This window comes from Tenrec ecaudatus, chromosome 9 (genome assembly GCF_050624435.1).
Source record: "Tenrec ecaudatus isolate mTenEca1 chromosome 9, mTenEca1.hap1, whole genome shotgun sequence".
Taxonomy (NCBI): domain Eukaryota; kingdom Metazoa; phylum Chordata; class Mammalia; order Afrosoricida; family Tenrecidae; genus Tenrec; species Tenrec ecaudatus.
Window position 1 is genome coordinate 110812146 of NC_134538.1, and position 15157 is coordinate 110827302.

The window sequence follows — 15157 nt, forward strand, 5'->3', positions numbered from 1 at the left end:
CCTCACACACTCCATTTTCCCTTCCCTCAACCTTCCCACCATACTTTTAGCTTAATTAACAACTAAATGTTAATTCAGTTAAGCAAAAAAGACTATCATGATCAAATCCTTTCTTTTCCTGCAGAAATTTTTGTCTTTCCCTCACATTAATAATTTTGGTAGTTACATAATCTGTTGTCTATTTGAAACTTAAGAGTCAAGGGGTGGAGTTTAGTCTGTCAATTAGGTTGCAGCTTGATGAGCTCATTTGGAGGCGCTAAGAGGATAAATAGCTCGCTCGAGGCGGGACACAGGCTCACTCTCTGCGAGGCATTCCTGTTGAGAAAACACATGGAGCTACTCTAGAGCCCTGGAGCTGAAGGAGCCACACGGAGACCCCTGCCAGTGCTGAGATGCTTCCACTGCCACTAGATCCATAAGACTTTCCACCCACTGGCCTGTGATCTTCCTGCATTCGGCATCACTGCATGTGTTGCGTGAGTCTGAAGGGGATTTTATAGATTGGTATCGGACATATGGGCTAATATTGGACTTTTGCATGTGATATGGACTGGGCTGGGATGTTTTCTCAATATTTAATTGCTCTTGTATATAAAATTCTTTCTTATACACATGTGAGAGACTATGAATTTGTTTCTCTAGTAGACCCAGACTAGCAGAATAATCTAGTTTTTGTTGTTTTTTATTACTTTTCTACAAAAATTTCCACAGTTCTTACTAATTCAAAATTAATAAAAAAATTTATAGAAAATTTTTGTATTACGAATTAAAAATTAATCCAAACTTTCTGCCAGCTGACAAAAGCACCACTTCAGATTGTCTGAGCATTAGTTCATCATTTTAGAAAAATCTCTTCTGGAATTTTCTGGCTTGCCTGTCCCAATGTGGAGCTGTAATTCTTAGATTTCCACTCAGTACCAACAATTTGAGGACTGTCCAATCTCTTTTCTCTGGTGGGTATTGGCATCCTATACTCCTCACTTTTCTCAGTCCGGTTTGTTCTAACATTTTCATTAAAGCATTTACTGGAAGAATACTTTCCAGTAAATCTCAGCAAAGCATGAGAAAACTTACATACTGAAAACTCTGTATTTTCTACCCTCACACTTGAATGATAATTTGCCTATGTACCTAATTCCAGTTTAGAAATAATTTCCTCCACTATCTACTGATGCCCAGGGATCTTTTTTTGGAACACAACCCAATAAATCACCCCAAAATCCAAATTCAGTGCCACTGGGTCAATTGTGACTCATAGGAACTCTGTAGGACGGAGCAGAATGCCTCTGTGAGTTTCCAAGGCTGTAAATCTTTTCTGAGTAGAAAGTCTCATCTTTCTCCTACAGAGAGGCTGGTGTTCTCAAACCGCTGACCTTGCATTTCGCAGCCCAGCGCACAACCCATATGCCACCAGGGCTCAGTGCTGCATCCTGTGCCATCTTTGGAAATTTCATAACGACATGTTTACATGTGTCCCTAATTTCACCCACGGTGCCTGTACCTGGGCTGAGACCATTAATTTGGCAGCTGAGGTTCCTCGTTTCTAGACGGCATTCTCGATTTACTCATTCGCCAGCTCCTCGGCTGTGTCTTCTCTCCTCTGAGTCGCGCCTGTTCTGATCTAGTAAGCAGTTACCCACGTCCCACCTTGTGGTCCTTTTGCTCTACTTTCCAGGAGGCGATGGCAACTCCTGAGTTTTATTTATGTCATATTTTAAATTTCCAGCAGCACATTTTTCTTCTTGAATAGGCTCCACATTTAAAAATAAGCATCCTATTTTTGTTTCCTAATAGAACAAGTCTCTTGCAAATACTAATTGCTTTTGTTGTTTTTCTTCTGATTTTGTGTTTTATTTTTTCATGTGCAAAATTCCCCTCACATGTCTGCTATTCTTTGATACCCTGCTCCTATTTGGCACAGGAATCCAAAAAATGATTGGGAATTTTAGGATTTTTTTAAAAGGATTTTCTGACTGAACATCAGTGAGCCAAACCACTTCCCCACAACCCACGCTATCAATCTAGCCTGCTGTTCTCTAGGGTGAAGACCATGTGTTTTACCTTCTGCGGTGATAAAGTTCAATCTTCCACTGGGTAGGCAAGCCCCAGGTTAAGTGGATCAAGAAAGTAACCTGTGGATCTATTTGCTTCTTTAACAAATTTTTACCTATTTTTTAAAATTTCAGCACCTATACCCCGAATTTCTTTACACCCTCTTTATAACCAGGTGCAGTTGTTAACTTCTGAGATTTCGGGGACTGGCATATTGTATTGGGCTAGGTCTCAATGAGTGGCTTAGGATTCAGCTTTCTAATATTTGATGTCGTTTGTCACGCAGACACTTGCTTCCCACATTCCAATGCCATGGCTGCCAGCTCCTTTCCCTGTGGATGTATGCATTCTTTTTTTCTTAATTTTCTTTTATTGGGAGCTCTTACAGTTCTTATAACAATCCATACTGGATGTATGCTTTCTAAAACAAATCTATTTCGTGTCCTCTCTGTGGGGCCACAGAAGGGCGAGTGCAGAAGTAGATGCATTTCTTTAATCCATTGCGCTTACGCAATGGTTCCCATTAATTTTTCTTAACAAAGTGCAAACTAAATCGACTGGATTTACTAATAAATAAAACAGACCTCTGTTGTTGGCAGGTGCTGTCAAATTGGTTCTGACTCATAGAAACTCTATGTACAACAACAAACTACGGATTTCCCCACTACCTAATTCTTCTTTCCATCTCTTTTCTCTCGGTGTACACTCACCTACTCCTATGACTAAGATTCTATTTGAGCTTACGAATATACTCATGAACAGAAAGCAGAAGTAAGTTTCAACTGTGTCCCTAGGAAGTGAGATGACAAGTTCTCATAAAATGGTCAGGTCATTACCTGCAGTTTAATGTTCTCCCCTGCTGCACAACTAGAGTCGATGTGATTTCACCATCAAGTTCTCCAAGTCTTGGTAGATTACCAATATTCGTGCACAAAAGGTAACCACAGAGGACATCCCTGTTTCAAAAGAGTACCAATTATAGATCCATAAAGATGGAGCAAATCCTTTACCGTTTGAACAAGAATCTCTCTCAATTTAGCATGACCATCCCTTCCTCAACATGTTTCACTGTTCCCTCTTCTACCACAGATAATTCAAATTTAACTTGTAAAATATCTTGAATGATGTTGGGTACCATTATGTCTAACACACTTTAATTATTAATAGAGATCATAATAAACCTCTTTCATAAGTTTCTTGTGAAGACTGAATAATCGATAAGTAAGATGCTATACAGATCTACCAGACTTTAGTAGAAAATTTTAGAAAAATTTTAAATCCACAAGAATTTTCCTATACTAGAGCCATCTATAATATATCAATTTAGGAACAAAAATCAATTCACCCTTAAAGATATACTATTTACTGCATTTCATTTTACTGCATCTGTCTTAAACAAAAATGTTTTCTCAACACAGAGGGGTATTTATTTCATTTTTTTAAGTACCATTTATGTTCCCAGAACCTACTTAGTATTTTATGATATATTCAGAAAATCAGACATGATCTTTACCTTCTGGGAAATTATATTCTAGGTCAGAATGTAAATCAATATATTTATACTTATTAAACAGAGTTGGAACCGGGGCCACAGAATAGTACAAAGGATCGTCAGGGTTCAGAAGGGGGAGGAAGATAATTCATTTCTACAGTCAACGGGGAATGGATTCACAGAGAAAGTGGGGTCGAGGCGAGGGTCAAGGAGGGATAGGTTGCTGACTGGTGACAGTAGGAGTCTAAAGGTGCTTGCACAGCCTTTTCTCCCTTGTGGGGCCATCGCTGAAGGAGCAGCAATCGATCCCTTGTGACTTCGGACTGGAGCAAAAACCAGAAAAGGCATTTCAGTGCACCTTCCCACATTCTCAGGAAGATGATGTCTTCCCCTCTCTCCAAGGAACTGAGACAGAAATACAATGTAATACATAATACCTTCAAACTTGGGGGTTAAAACTAATAAAGCTGCTTGCAGAGGAAATAACTTACAAGTTAATAATACAGGTTCTTAGTGTGAGGAATAGCAATCCGAATGGGAATGAAAGGCTGCTGGTCCCTGAAAAATGATGCTGCCTGCCTGCTTGAGCGACAGATTCTAAGGAGGTCACCTCACCGTTTGTTGCACTGTATCCAGGTGTCTTTGTCTTTGCCACAGTTCCCCTTCTCGGTGCCTTCAATATTCAGTTTCTCATAGCAGTATTTGTCCGACACGGTCACCTCTGAAGCACAAAAAAATGCGCTGTCAGCCAGGGACTGATCAAATGTTTACAATAGAGAAACACGCACCTTAAAGACTCTCCTTCACTCTAAATGTTATCAATTCAAAATACTGTAACTCCAGTTCAGAGCTTTCCCACACCCCAGACATCTAATACACGGGTTCATTTGGTCAAGACTGCCCATTGGAAATTTGGGAAACAAGTATCTTTAGACTGCTGGAAGGATCCAGACAGGTAGGTTGCAAGTATTGACCTCCTTAGCCTTTGGCCAACAACTATGCCACCAATGGCTCCTGGAATAAAATTCTCCCAGCAAGGGGGTAAGCACTGGACTGCTGACTGCAAGGCTAGTGGTTCAAATCCACCAGCAGCGCTAAGGGAGAAAGATGAGGCCACCTGTTTCCATAACGATTTACTGCCTCCGAAACTCTATCTAGGGCCGAGTCAGCACCGACCTGATGGCAGTGGGCTTGGTGGTTTCTCTGAGGCCCTTTCACGGCTGCCGTACTTGAAGTATGCACTTCTCGCCCAGCAACTTTTATTAGTAATTAACACAGTGGGTTTAACATAGTTGTGCACTATCATTAAGAATTGGGGGAAATGGTGGCATATTTTCTACTTTTTCATTATTTCTTAATGAACCGCTTAATTTCATTCTGTGATTAGAAAAGCTGAAATCAGTGCTAAAATCATACTGAGAATGCATTCTAATGGTATGGTAGCATCTTTGTTAGATTATCTTCTTTCCATTTTCCCCCCTGAAGTTGCGGTGGGTCAATAGATTTATCTAAGAAATCAACTATTGGTTCACCCCGATCGTGAGAAAACTTTTGGTGCACATTATAAATGTGTGCCTGTGTGTGTAGTTCCTCTTCCTACTTCTTGCTCTCGGCTACTCTGTTTCCTCAAGTGGAAGAGATTTTTTTTAAATGCAATTCGGCTTTTTTCAGAATACAAACCCACAGGGCTAAACTTTACCCAATCACATTTTCTCTAATTGCTCAAATGAAAGCATCGACTTTCTGTTGTCCCATGATGATTAAAGTCACTGTTTATGATAACTGAGGATTTTCCTAGAACTCATTATATTTACAACCTGACTTCTAGTACGCACTGTCTTCTCAGAGAGGGTGTAGACCAGAAATTGTTTTTGGAAGGGCCAATAATAACTTCTTGGGAAAATGTATTATACAATATTTAAATATAAACCTAGAGTCACAATATATCTTTAATATAAATGTCATATGTTTCCTGTGAAAACACAACATATTTTGAAGAGACTTAACATTAAAAAGAAATTTTTTTGGCAGAGCTACATCCACAGAAGGTTACCTCTGAGTTGGAATGTGGGCCACACACAGAAAGATATTGGAGGAGAAAAAAGCAACACCAGCTAAAGTGGCAATAGTTCTACGTCAGGCATGCCCAAGCCAGGGCACATGTCCATCCCATATGGCTACACAGGTGTTGCTTGAGGGCTCTCAGCTGAGGGAAGTCCAAGTGGAACTGAAATCCAGGTTGGTTTTTCTCTTGACTGTGTGCCCTGGCGTAGGCTTCATCTGCCTGGCAGCAAAGCTACCTTCTGTTTCATCCAAAGGCACTGCTCACTAGCCAAGATGTGTGGGGCTTTGTTCTCCCAAAGGAGTGTCTTTCTCTGATTTTCATGAAAGCATCTAAGCTGTTTCTTCCAGTCACGAAGTGGTCAAAATCCTACTTCAAGTACACGTCCTTGTAAAGATCATACTTTAAAGGACACACTATTTACTCACTTTGTCCCCATATGTATTTGCATTGTCTGTCCCTGGTTTTACATCTTCCTCCAAAGCAAATTCCCTGCAATGAAAAGGCACACCCATTAGCAATGCAATACCTGCTTACACTCGCTAAATGAAGAAACATCATGGGGAAAATAGTAGATGCGCATTATAAAGTCTTTGATCTCCAGTATTGGTTATGACATTTAAATGGATTTCCTTCTTTTGATGAGATCTCATTATTTCTCTCATGGCGGTGTACATAAAAAATGCAAGTAAAGAAAATGAAGTGCCCTACCTGAACCCCATCACATGGGTATCCATCCATTTTATGAATGTTAGGGGCACACTAGAACAAGAGAACAGAACTGTGAGTCAAATGCAGAGGAAAGGTATCAGCTTGAGCTAATCTATTTAATACTTTCATTTCAGAAATAACGTCAGAGAATATGATTTGCCTTTTAAACTACCTGAGAAGGAAAACCAAGAAGGTCAAGAGAGTTCCAAGCATTTCAATGACCACAGCTTTGTGAGATAACACCAGGGCTACAACACACTTCAAAGCTCTGTCATCACCGTCGAGGAACAGCCACTGTCTCTAGTACAGACTTTGTTGCTACTCCCCAGTCCCCAAAACCACTTTGCAAGAGAATTCAGGATGAAATGCAGCTGGTGTACTTCCTCCTAATAATCTACATTTACCAAAGGCAACAAAAAAATGAACTAAGATCTGACTGCAGTGGACTCACAGAAGGTTGTCATGAAGAGAACCCTGTTTCACACAGAAGCAGCACTGTTCAGAGCAAGAAAAAGAGGGCACACAGATGAAATAAAAAGAATGCCGGCGGAGGTGGAGCAGTAAGCACAGATTCCTGGCTTTTGCCTTTCCAGAGCGCAAAACAGCCAGTGCTCTTAATGACCCTCGAAGCAAGACTCTATTGGGAGCATGGTAGGAAAAGGCCAGGCTTGGCAAACCTTCTTTTCCCCGCTCATGGAAACTGCAGAAGTTTGCAAGGCAATTTTGTAAATAAACAGTATTTCCAAACTGTAATATGCATCCATGTTTCTTCTTCTTTTTTAAAAAAGAAAATGCCCCTTCAAAAGGGAAAGCCCAAATTGCATGATGTTATGGTGATGACAGCACTGGCTCTCTACGCGCAGCATCTCCAGATTCTGGGAAGCAATCATTTTATGTGTTTCGATCATCATAGTAATGCATTAAGTACTCACTGGGGAAATGTAAGAGAGTAGGGAAAAGCATCACAAAAAATAATTCATACTCTCACCACCCAAATGCAACTACTTTCAACATTTTGGTGTGTACTCTCCCTACCCTTTCCTATGAAATTTGAAACATATCCAATTGCATTATATATTATATATTGTAATTTTCCCTTTTCTTTCATCACAGAAACTTCTTCATTTCAGAGTGAACGTTTCACATGTATCATTTCTAGTGAATTAACAAACTACATAACCAATGTATTAAACATTCACTTAAAATGACCCCAATGTATGCTGTTACAGCTAAAGCAGCGAAAGCATCTTCAGGCAGACACTACTTTTGGATTTAGAATACATTAAAATTCTGGCTACTTATTTGTAACTGCTTTGTAAAGAAATGTTACTAGTATACAGTCCCTCCAGAAGCCTGAGGGCTAAACATTTCCTTATATCATCATCACCAGTAGGGGTTCACATAGAGAAACATTTCTAATTAAATCGAAAGAGAGGAAACTAATTTCATGCACAAGATCTTTAGTCTCCTAATCAAAAACAGCCATTTTCAATGGTTAATCTAAAACTACCATCCCTGTAACTCTCTTCTCTGGAGAAAGAACAATATGCAACCAGCCCAGGCTTTGCACGCAGTTCTGGTACTCAAGGTGTGTCCCCAGAACAAGCTTGCTGCTACCTCGGCAATCCCCCAAATCGCCATGCAAGCCAACAGGTGCAGATCGCAACTAGTGACCCTCCCATCACTCCTTCCAAAGTCTGACAGCGATCGGGCACCACTCATCTGTTCCTCAGTTCACAGGCACACAGCAAAGAGTGTAGCTGTGCAGCCTCTTTGTTGTCCGGTGATAAGTTATATCACCCATGTGACAGATTATAAAAATAGAAAATCAAAAGTGAGAATTGGCCAATAAAGATAAAAGAGAAACAAAAAAAGATGAAGAAGAAAGAAAAATGACAACTGGAAGGGAGCTCAAATGAACCCTAAATGGACTTACAGAAGGAATCGCTCACCGCGGGGCGGGAGGGGGGACAGGATACACGCGCTGCAGCTCACAGGGCTCTAGCTGTGTGGCCAGAAGCACTGGCTGCAGCAGAGCTTACCCACACGAAGAAGTCCGTGGTTTTGATAAAAGGTGACGCGCTCCTAGGGGAAGGAACCCTGAGAAAAACAAAACGCTTCCCCTTAAAGGCGCCCTCAGAGCTATTTCACAACATTGAAAGACAGGAGTACACTGCTAGAAGGTGATCCAAACTTCGACAACACTTCGCCAAAGCATAGAAATAATATTTTCTCCATATCCTAGGCTAAACAGCAAGAAGATGAGCAAGTTTCAAACTACCCCTGAAAGAGTTTTTACAAAGAAATAAAAATATTTTACTTCTAAAAATTCCTAATTTTTAAAAATTTATCATAAAAGGATAAGTATATATTACTATTAGGGTTCTAGTTCATACATGCACAGGTTTATTCCACACCAAGCATGTGTAAACAAGGCTCTGTAATCAACGGATGGCTTCAGGCAAGTTATCTTAATGTACTTAATATGACGCCTCCAAAAAGGTCCAATCCAAACAGTGGCTTCCAAAGACTTCTGCTACACCAGTTAAATCCAAGTCAGCTCTGAAAGCTATGGAGGTGGTTTGGGGGACTCTCAGGGTACTCGGATTTTCTTGAAGGAAACCGGGCAATCAAGAGGCTCGTTTTGATGACTAAAGAAAAACAAATTATGCATTGCTAAGAAAAAGGCCAGGGGAGTTGTACCAAGGAGGTTTCTTGCATCACGATAACGCAACCACCCAACTCACTCTTCAAGAACAGCAAATCGGCCCTAACCAGAACTTCCCTGGGAAACTCTACCCAGCCACTTCTCATGCCTGCCTTGCCAACCTTCAGACTTCTTTGGACGTTGCTGTTTTAACACGGCTTTATTCTTTGGGTAAAGGTTGGAGAGATAGGACTACCTCCTTCAGAAGTGTGTAGACTTATATGGAGTCTATGTCAAGAAAAGCTTCATAATTCTATATTTTTGTTTAATACAGTAGGTATGATTTTCTTAGCAACTTATTTTTTTTTACTTATTCTTGTATACCAAACAATTGATAGGGTCATTACTTTTAAATTTCCCTCTGTATTTGTAACCAACTATAGGAGAGTTCTAGTTACTTTGACAAAAGAGATTTGAAAGTCATAGGGTATGATTTTCCCCACTGATGAAACTCACTATCATGGGTTCATGGTTTCTCCGTCCACGGTGAGTGTGCTGTCCGACACGACAGGGCAAAGCAAGGGCTGACCACGATGACATCTGCGAACCCTTTCTTAAGTTGGTCCAACTTTTCCCCACTTGCCTATATATGACTAATGGCATTAGATTCAAGAGAAGCCTTTGATCTCTTAGACAAGCTATCTTAGGCAAACAAGCATCAAGTCAAGAAATGGGTCTTTTCCTGAAAAGCCAATGTTTTATGGGTCTCTCTACTCTGGTGGCTATCGCTCTTGGGTCAACCATCTGAAGAAAAGTCTCTATTGTCATTTCTGCCCTCCATCAACAGATAGAAAGAAAACGTCTTCTTATCTCAGTTAAACAAAAATAGAATAGGCAAGGCACGCAGGTAAGTTCAATAACAAGACAAAAGTATGCGGAACATATGCCCGAGCTTTCTTTACTGAAATTTACAATCAGTGAAGTAAACATCGATGAGCAGTCCCATGAAGCATCTGTCTGTCTACATATCTCTTGAGTTATAAAGGGGCCATAAAGATGCCCGGGTGGAACCGTGATTAAGCACTGGGCTGCTAACCAAAACATTGGAGGTCCAAACTCACTAGTCAATGCAGGAAAAAGATGTGGCAGTCGGCTAACCTAAGATCTTCAGCCTTGGAAACCCCACTGGACCATTCTTCTCTACCTGGAGTGTCTTCAGAAGTTTGCTTTTTGGTTTGGTCAAGTCGTCTCTACTTTTATCCACAGGGTTTTGAGTCGCCCAGATGGCTCAGTGACGAAGGACTTGGCTGTTAACTGGCAGCAAAAGCCCAGCAGCCCCTTCTCAGGAGAAAGCGATCTAGCAGTCAGCTGTCATGCAGATTAATCCCGGAAACCCTTCAGGTAGTGCGACTGCATCCTGTACGACTATGTCACTATGAGGTGGAATCAACTCAACAGCAGGGTTTTTTCTAAGAGCAGTGATCGTATACATTACCTGGCTTGAATTTCCTGAGCATGTTTCACGAATATCACAATCATTTACCGCTTCTCGGCACACAGTCCCCATCGGCTGAAACTAAAATGAACCAAATTAATGTGCAAAACTGTGGTAAAAAGGGAAAAAAAAAGAACTTCTCACAGTTCCATCTAAAGAAGCAAAATGAAAATTGTTTGCATAGGAATATCACGAGCTATCTTACAATGGCAGATGTGAAAACCACAGTTCCTGAATGAAAATGCTATTTTAATGGTTTTAAGAGAGTTTCTTGTGTGAAATAATTTACATATTCATCCCACATCAGACTGACGATATCTTGCTAAAACACGATAGTGCCTGATATCCAAGGGTCAAGGTAAGCCAACTTCTAGAAATTCTCCATTCCCCAAAGCGCTTGGATTTACATTAAGCTTTTCATTCTTACAACTACTTTTTCCACAGTTCTCTTCCTTGTTGTATCTCCAAGAAAGTCGAAACTCCCTTCCAGGAGGGTGTGCAAGCTAGACTTTCTGGCCAGGCTCTCTCTCAAGCTCCCCTCCTCCTGACTTCCCTTCTGGCTCAGTTTCATACTGATCTAAATTTTGTTTTTTACTGTTTTTATGCTTCTGTTACTTGTGGCTGTATGTGCGAGATTTTTTTTGTTTGTTTGCCTTTGGTTTTGGGTCTGTTTTCAAATATCTGTAGAACTTTTGGTGTCAGAGTTGTAAAAACAAATTTTAAACCTCATTGGATTTATAAATTGCAAGGACACTCATTATAACAAAAGAAAACAGAAATACAGAATATGTTATCATCCATCCCCTCTCCACTTTAATCCTATCCCCCTGGAGACTAATGTTAACAATTTGGACAGGGACGTTCTAAATTTTTGTCTCTACTTACATAAACATAACACATCATTTGCTTCCTACACATACATACACACTTCCTGTGTGAACTTAATCTTCCCCTTGCTCACAAGTCTCCTGCAGGTCTTACAACTCCTGCACTGTAAACTACCAGCTCCAATCAGGATTTTAACAGCTATGTTTTAGGGATGTAAACAGAATTTGCTCATTCATCGAGGATTTACTAGGCATTTAGAATATTTCAGGCACTATCCCAGCCATGACGGACTAAGTGGGAAACAGAACACGAACTCTGTGCCCAACTTACGTTTCCAAGGGGGGGGGGAGGGTATAAGTGGCCATAAGAATAAAGAATAAGCAAGATAATACATTGTTCTACTTTTCCTCTGGGGATTAAAGCAAGATATAATTTTAGAACATCTGAGGTAGAAATATGAACAGTTTTAAGGCAGATTTTATATCCAATATAAAGGTCAAGAACTGCCAGGGCACTTCCAGAAGTAGAGAGTGAGGAAGAACTTATTCTCAGTGCTGGGACAGAGCAGTAACTACATGCACTAACATTCTGTCCGTCAGGACTTACATCCCAGCGAGGAAAGAGCGATAATGGGCAAGCAAGCAATATTTTAAGAAGAGATCTGCAAAAGTATGGTTTTGAACAACAAGCTCAAATGGAAGAAGCACACCAGCTTGTGTGATCGTGAGTTGTTGGCGGGATCAGGTAACAGGCATCAGAAGACCCCAAACAAACAAACCATATTGTTGAGAACGAGGGGAGGTTGGAGCAGAGCAGAGACCCCAAACCCGTCTGTAGACAATGGGACATCACCTCACAGAAGAGTCACAAGGAAGGGGTGAATCAACCAGGGAGCAACACAGCACCTTTGAAACACAATATTCCTCTGGTTTCTTGAGACTTCCTCACCCCCCACCACCATGACCCCATTCCTGCCTTTCACTGTGAGCTAGACTGGAGCATGTACATAGGTACAGATAAGGGATAAGAGCTCACGACACACAGAATCCAGGAACAGGAATAGAGGTATCAATACCAGGAGGGGAGGGGGAAGGAAGAGGGAGGAGGGGAGGAAGGGGGAACCGATCACAGCGATGAACACATAACCACCCCCACTTCCCCAGGAAAATGAACAACAGAAACCGAGGGGTAAAGCAGACAGCAGGTGGTGTAAGATATGAAAATAGTAACCATTTATAATATATCTAGGGGTCATGAGGATGGCAGGGGGAGAAGGGAGGGAAAACACGAGGAGCTCATACCAAGGGTTCAATAGAAAGTAAATGTTTAGAAAATAATTATGGCAACATATGTACGAATATGCTCGATGCAAGTGATGTGTGGACTGTTGTTGTACGAACTGTGAGTCCCCGATAAAATGATCTTTTAATGAAAAAGAAAAGCATGGCTTTGGGGTCAAATCCACCTGGTCACCTGGTTTTTTGTTTGTTTGCTTTTTAAGACAGTTCTATGGTAACACACACAGGTGCTAATGTATCTTCCTTGGTTGCTTTCTTGTCGCAAAGGCCACATGGAAGAACTGCAACAGAGACTTTTGGACCCACAACGCCTACATTATTCACTATCCAGTCACTGAAATGTTTGCCAAACCCTGTTTTATAGATATGCTATGGTAGATACATGTCGGAAAAGGTGGATAAAGGGAGGTACACGTTCTTCTATTCTCTCACCTCCGTTCCCTATGTTGTGCCTGGGTCCCTTAGGAGTTCGGGGAATGGGTGGCCATCGAGAAGCAGCAGAAGAGATCTTACTTGGCTGATGCAGCTGTAGCATATTTTGTGTGTTAGTTAATCATGCCATTCAATTTTGGGTATTTTCATTTTTAAAGTTAGTACTTGCTCCTTGAAATGACTTTGTCACAAGGAGCTTAATTCTAAAAAGCAAAGCAACTGGTGAAATTAAACACTTTACAGCTGGGCGTCTAAGCAGTGGAGGGTTCAAGTAAGTAAGTAACCTGGTACCCCTTTTCTATGGCAGTCAGAGGAGGCAGACAGAATACACTGAGATAGCCAGAGGGGAGAATGCCTGTTTCGCATTTAGTTTAATCGTCCTTTTTTTTTTTTTTTTTAAGAGAGCACTGTCAGACATCTCTGCCGCTGCCTTGCTTGACTCAGTAAGTTGCCAGAAGGCACAGTGGAAAGAGGATATAAAGCAAACTGCTGCCAGCAGATCTGGGATGTAATTCCACATCTATCGCTCATTATCGAGTAAGCCTGCACAAATCACCACCTTCCTTGGGATTGGCTTGCTCCATAAGAAAAAGTGTGAAAAAATGCTTATAAAAATGTGGTTGTGATGAGAATTGCCTAAAAGTGGCTGATTTTGTTCTAAACAAGGACACGTGGCAATGTCTGGTGTAGTGGTTCTGCATGGGCTGTGATCCAGAAGGCCAGTGGTTGGAAACCACCAGCTGCTCCTCTGGAGAAAGACAGAGCTTTCTACTCCCATACAGAGTGATAGTTGCTAAAAGAGAGTACGCGTTGTGGGTAAGCAGGGCCCAGGACGTAGAACGCTGAAAGGAAAGGAGACTGGGCGGATGGACGATAACACGTCCTTCTCTCTTGTTAACAGAGAGGTCCGTCTGCTCTGTGGCAGCATCCCTGTTAGACTTGTGACTGTATGGTCTTTCTCATCCTGGTTTTTCGGTGCGTATCTATGCAACATAGGCAGAATAGGCAAACTCACAGAGACAGAGCCCATGGTTCCTAGGGGGCATGGAGGGAAGGAGGCCGAAGGAGGTGAGCAGTGAGCCAATAATGACAGGTACAGGGGGATAGTAAATTCTAAAATTGATGGTGAGGAGGGTGGAGCCTTTATGGTAGTGTTTGATCAATCCAATTTTATCTGAGAGGAATTACTGAGGTGATGATGGGTAAACATGATAGTGGGGCTGGAGGAGGGAAAAAAAGGAAGGAAGAAGAAAGTAAAGTATATATAAATATGTATGTGTGTATATATGTAAACCTAGGTATATTTGTTTGTAGATGTATATATGCAGATGCAACAAGGAAGCAGATCGACTTTGGGCCTCTACTTAAATCTTACCTCAATACAAGAATGGTTTGTTTTAATAATGTGGCATTATCTAATACTCACCTTCCTGACACAATCGCTGAAGACACGATGGGTACATAAACAAATGTGGTGAAGAAAGCTGATGGTGCCTGGCTATTAAAAGATACAGTGTCTGGGATCTTAAAGGCTTATAGTTAAACAAGTGGTCATGTAGCAGGGAAGCAACAAACTCCACATGGAAGGAGTACACCAGCCTGTGTGATCATGAGATATTGACAGGAATAGATATCAGAAGCTCAAAACCAAGCAACCAAATCAATGAGAAGGGACATGGATGTAGTGGAGACCCAAAACCCACCATAAGCTATTTGGATTGTCCTTTTCAGAAGGGCTACACTGATGCTGTATAACCCACTCGAGGGGAGTAAACAACAGAACTGCATGTGAATGGATATGCTGTGCGGTGTAAGATATGGCAAATAAATAAATAAGGGTTCCTGGGGGTAGGGTAAAGGAGCAAGGGGATAAAAAGGAGCTGATATCAAGGAGTTCCAGAAGAAAGAACATGTTTTGAAACTGAGTGTGGTAGCAGTTGGACAATACTGCCTGATGTCACTGAACCATGAACTGGTATGATATCTTAAGCGTTCCCAATAAAATAATTCTAAAGAAAAGGGAGATATAGTCTCAAAAACGCACAGAGGCAATTCTACTCTGTCCTAGAGGATCATCATGAGTAGTATTGACTCCATGACAGTGAGTTAGCTATTTAAAAAATTATTTGTTTGGAGACAT

The 15157-nt window shown here is 41.2% G+C and overlaps 1 protein-coding gene across 13 annotated transcripts in view; it reads right to left on the reverse strand.

Moving 5' to 3' along the window:
• The window catches only part of ADAM22 (ADAM metallopeptidase domain 22), a 269416-nt gene that overhangs the window by 35524 nt on the left and 218735 nt on the right, over positions 1-15157 (reverse strand). For all 13 annotated transcript variants that reach the window (XM_075557629.1, XM_075557630.1, XM_075557625.1 and 10 more), the window contains 5 exons: positions 10460-10540; positions 6318-6368; positions 6035-6098; positions 4160-4265; positions 2889-3008 (listed from right to left, as the gene is read on the reverse strand). In XM_075557629.1, the coding sequence (XP_075413744.1) occupies positions 2889-3008; positions 4160-4265; positions 6035-6098; positions 6318-6368; positions 10460-10540 (422 nt within the window). The remainder of the gene's footprint in view (positions 1-2888; positions 3009-4159; positions 4266-6034; positions 6099-6317; positions 6369-10459; positions 10541-15157) is intronic.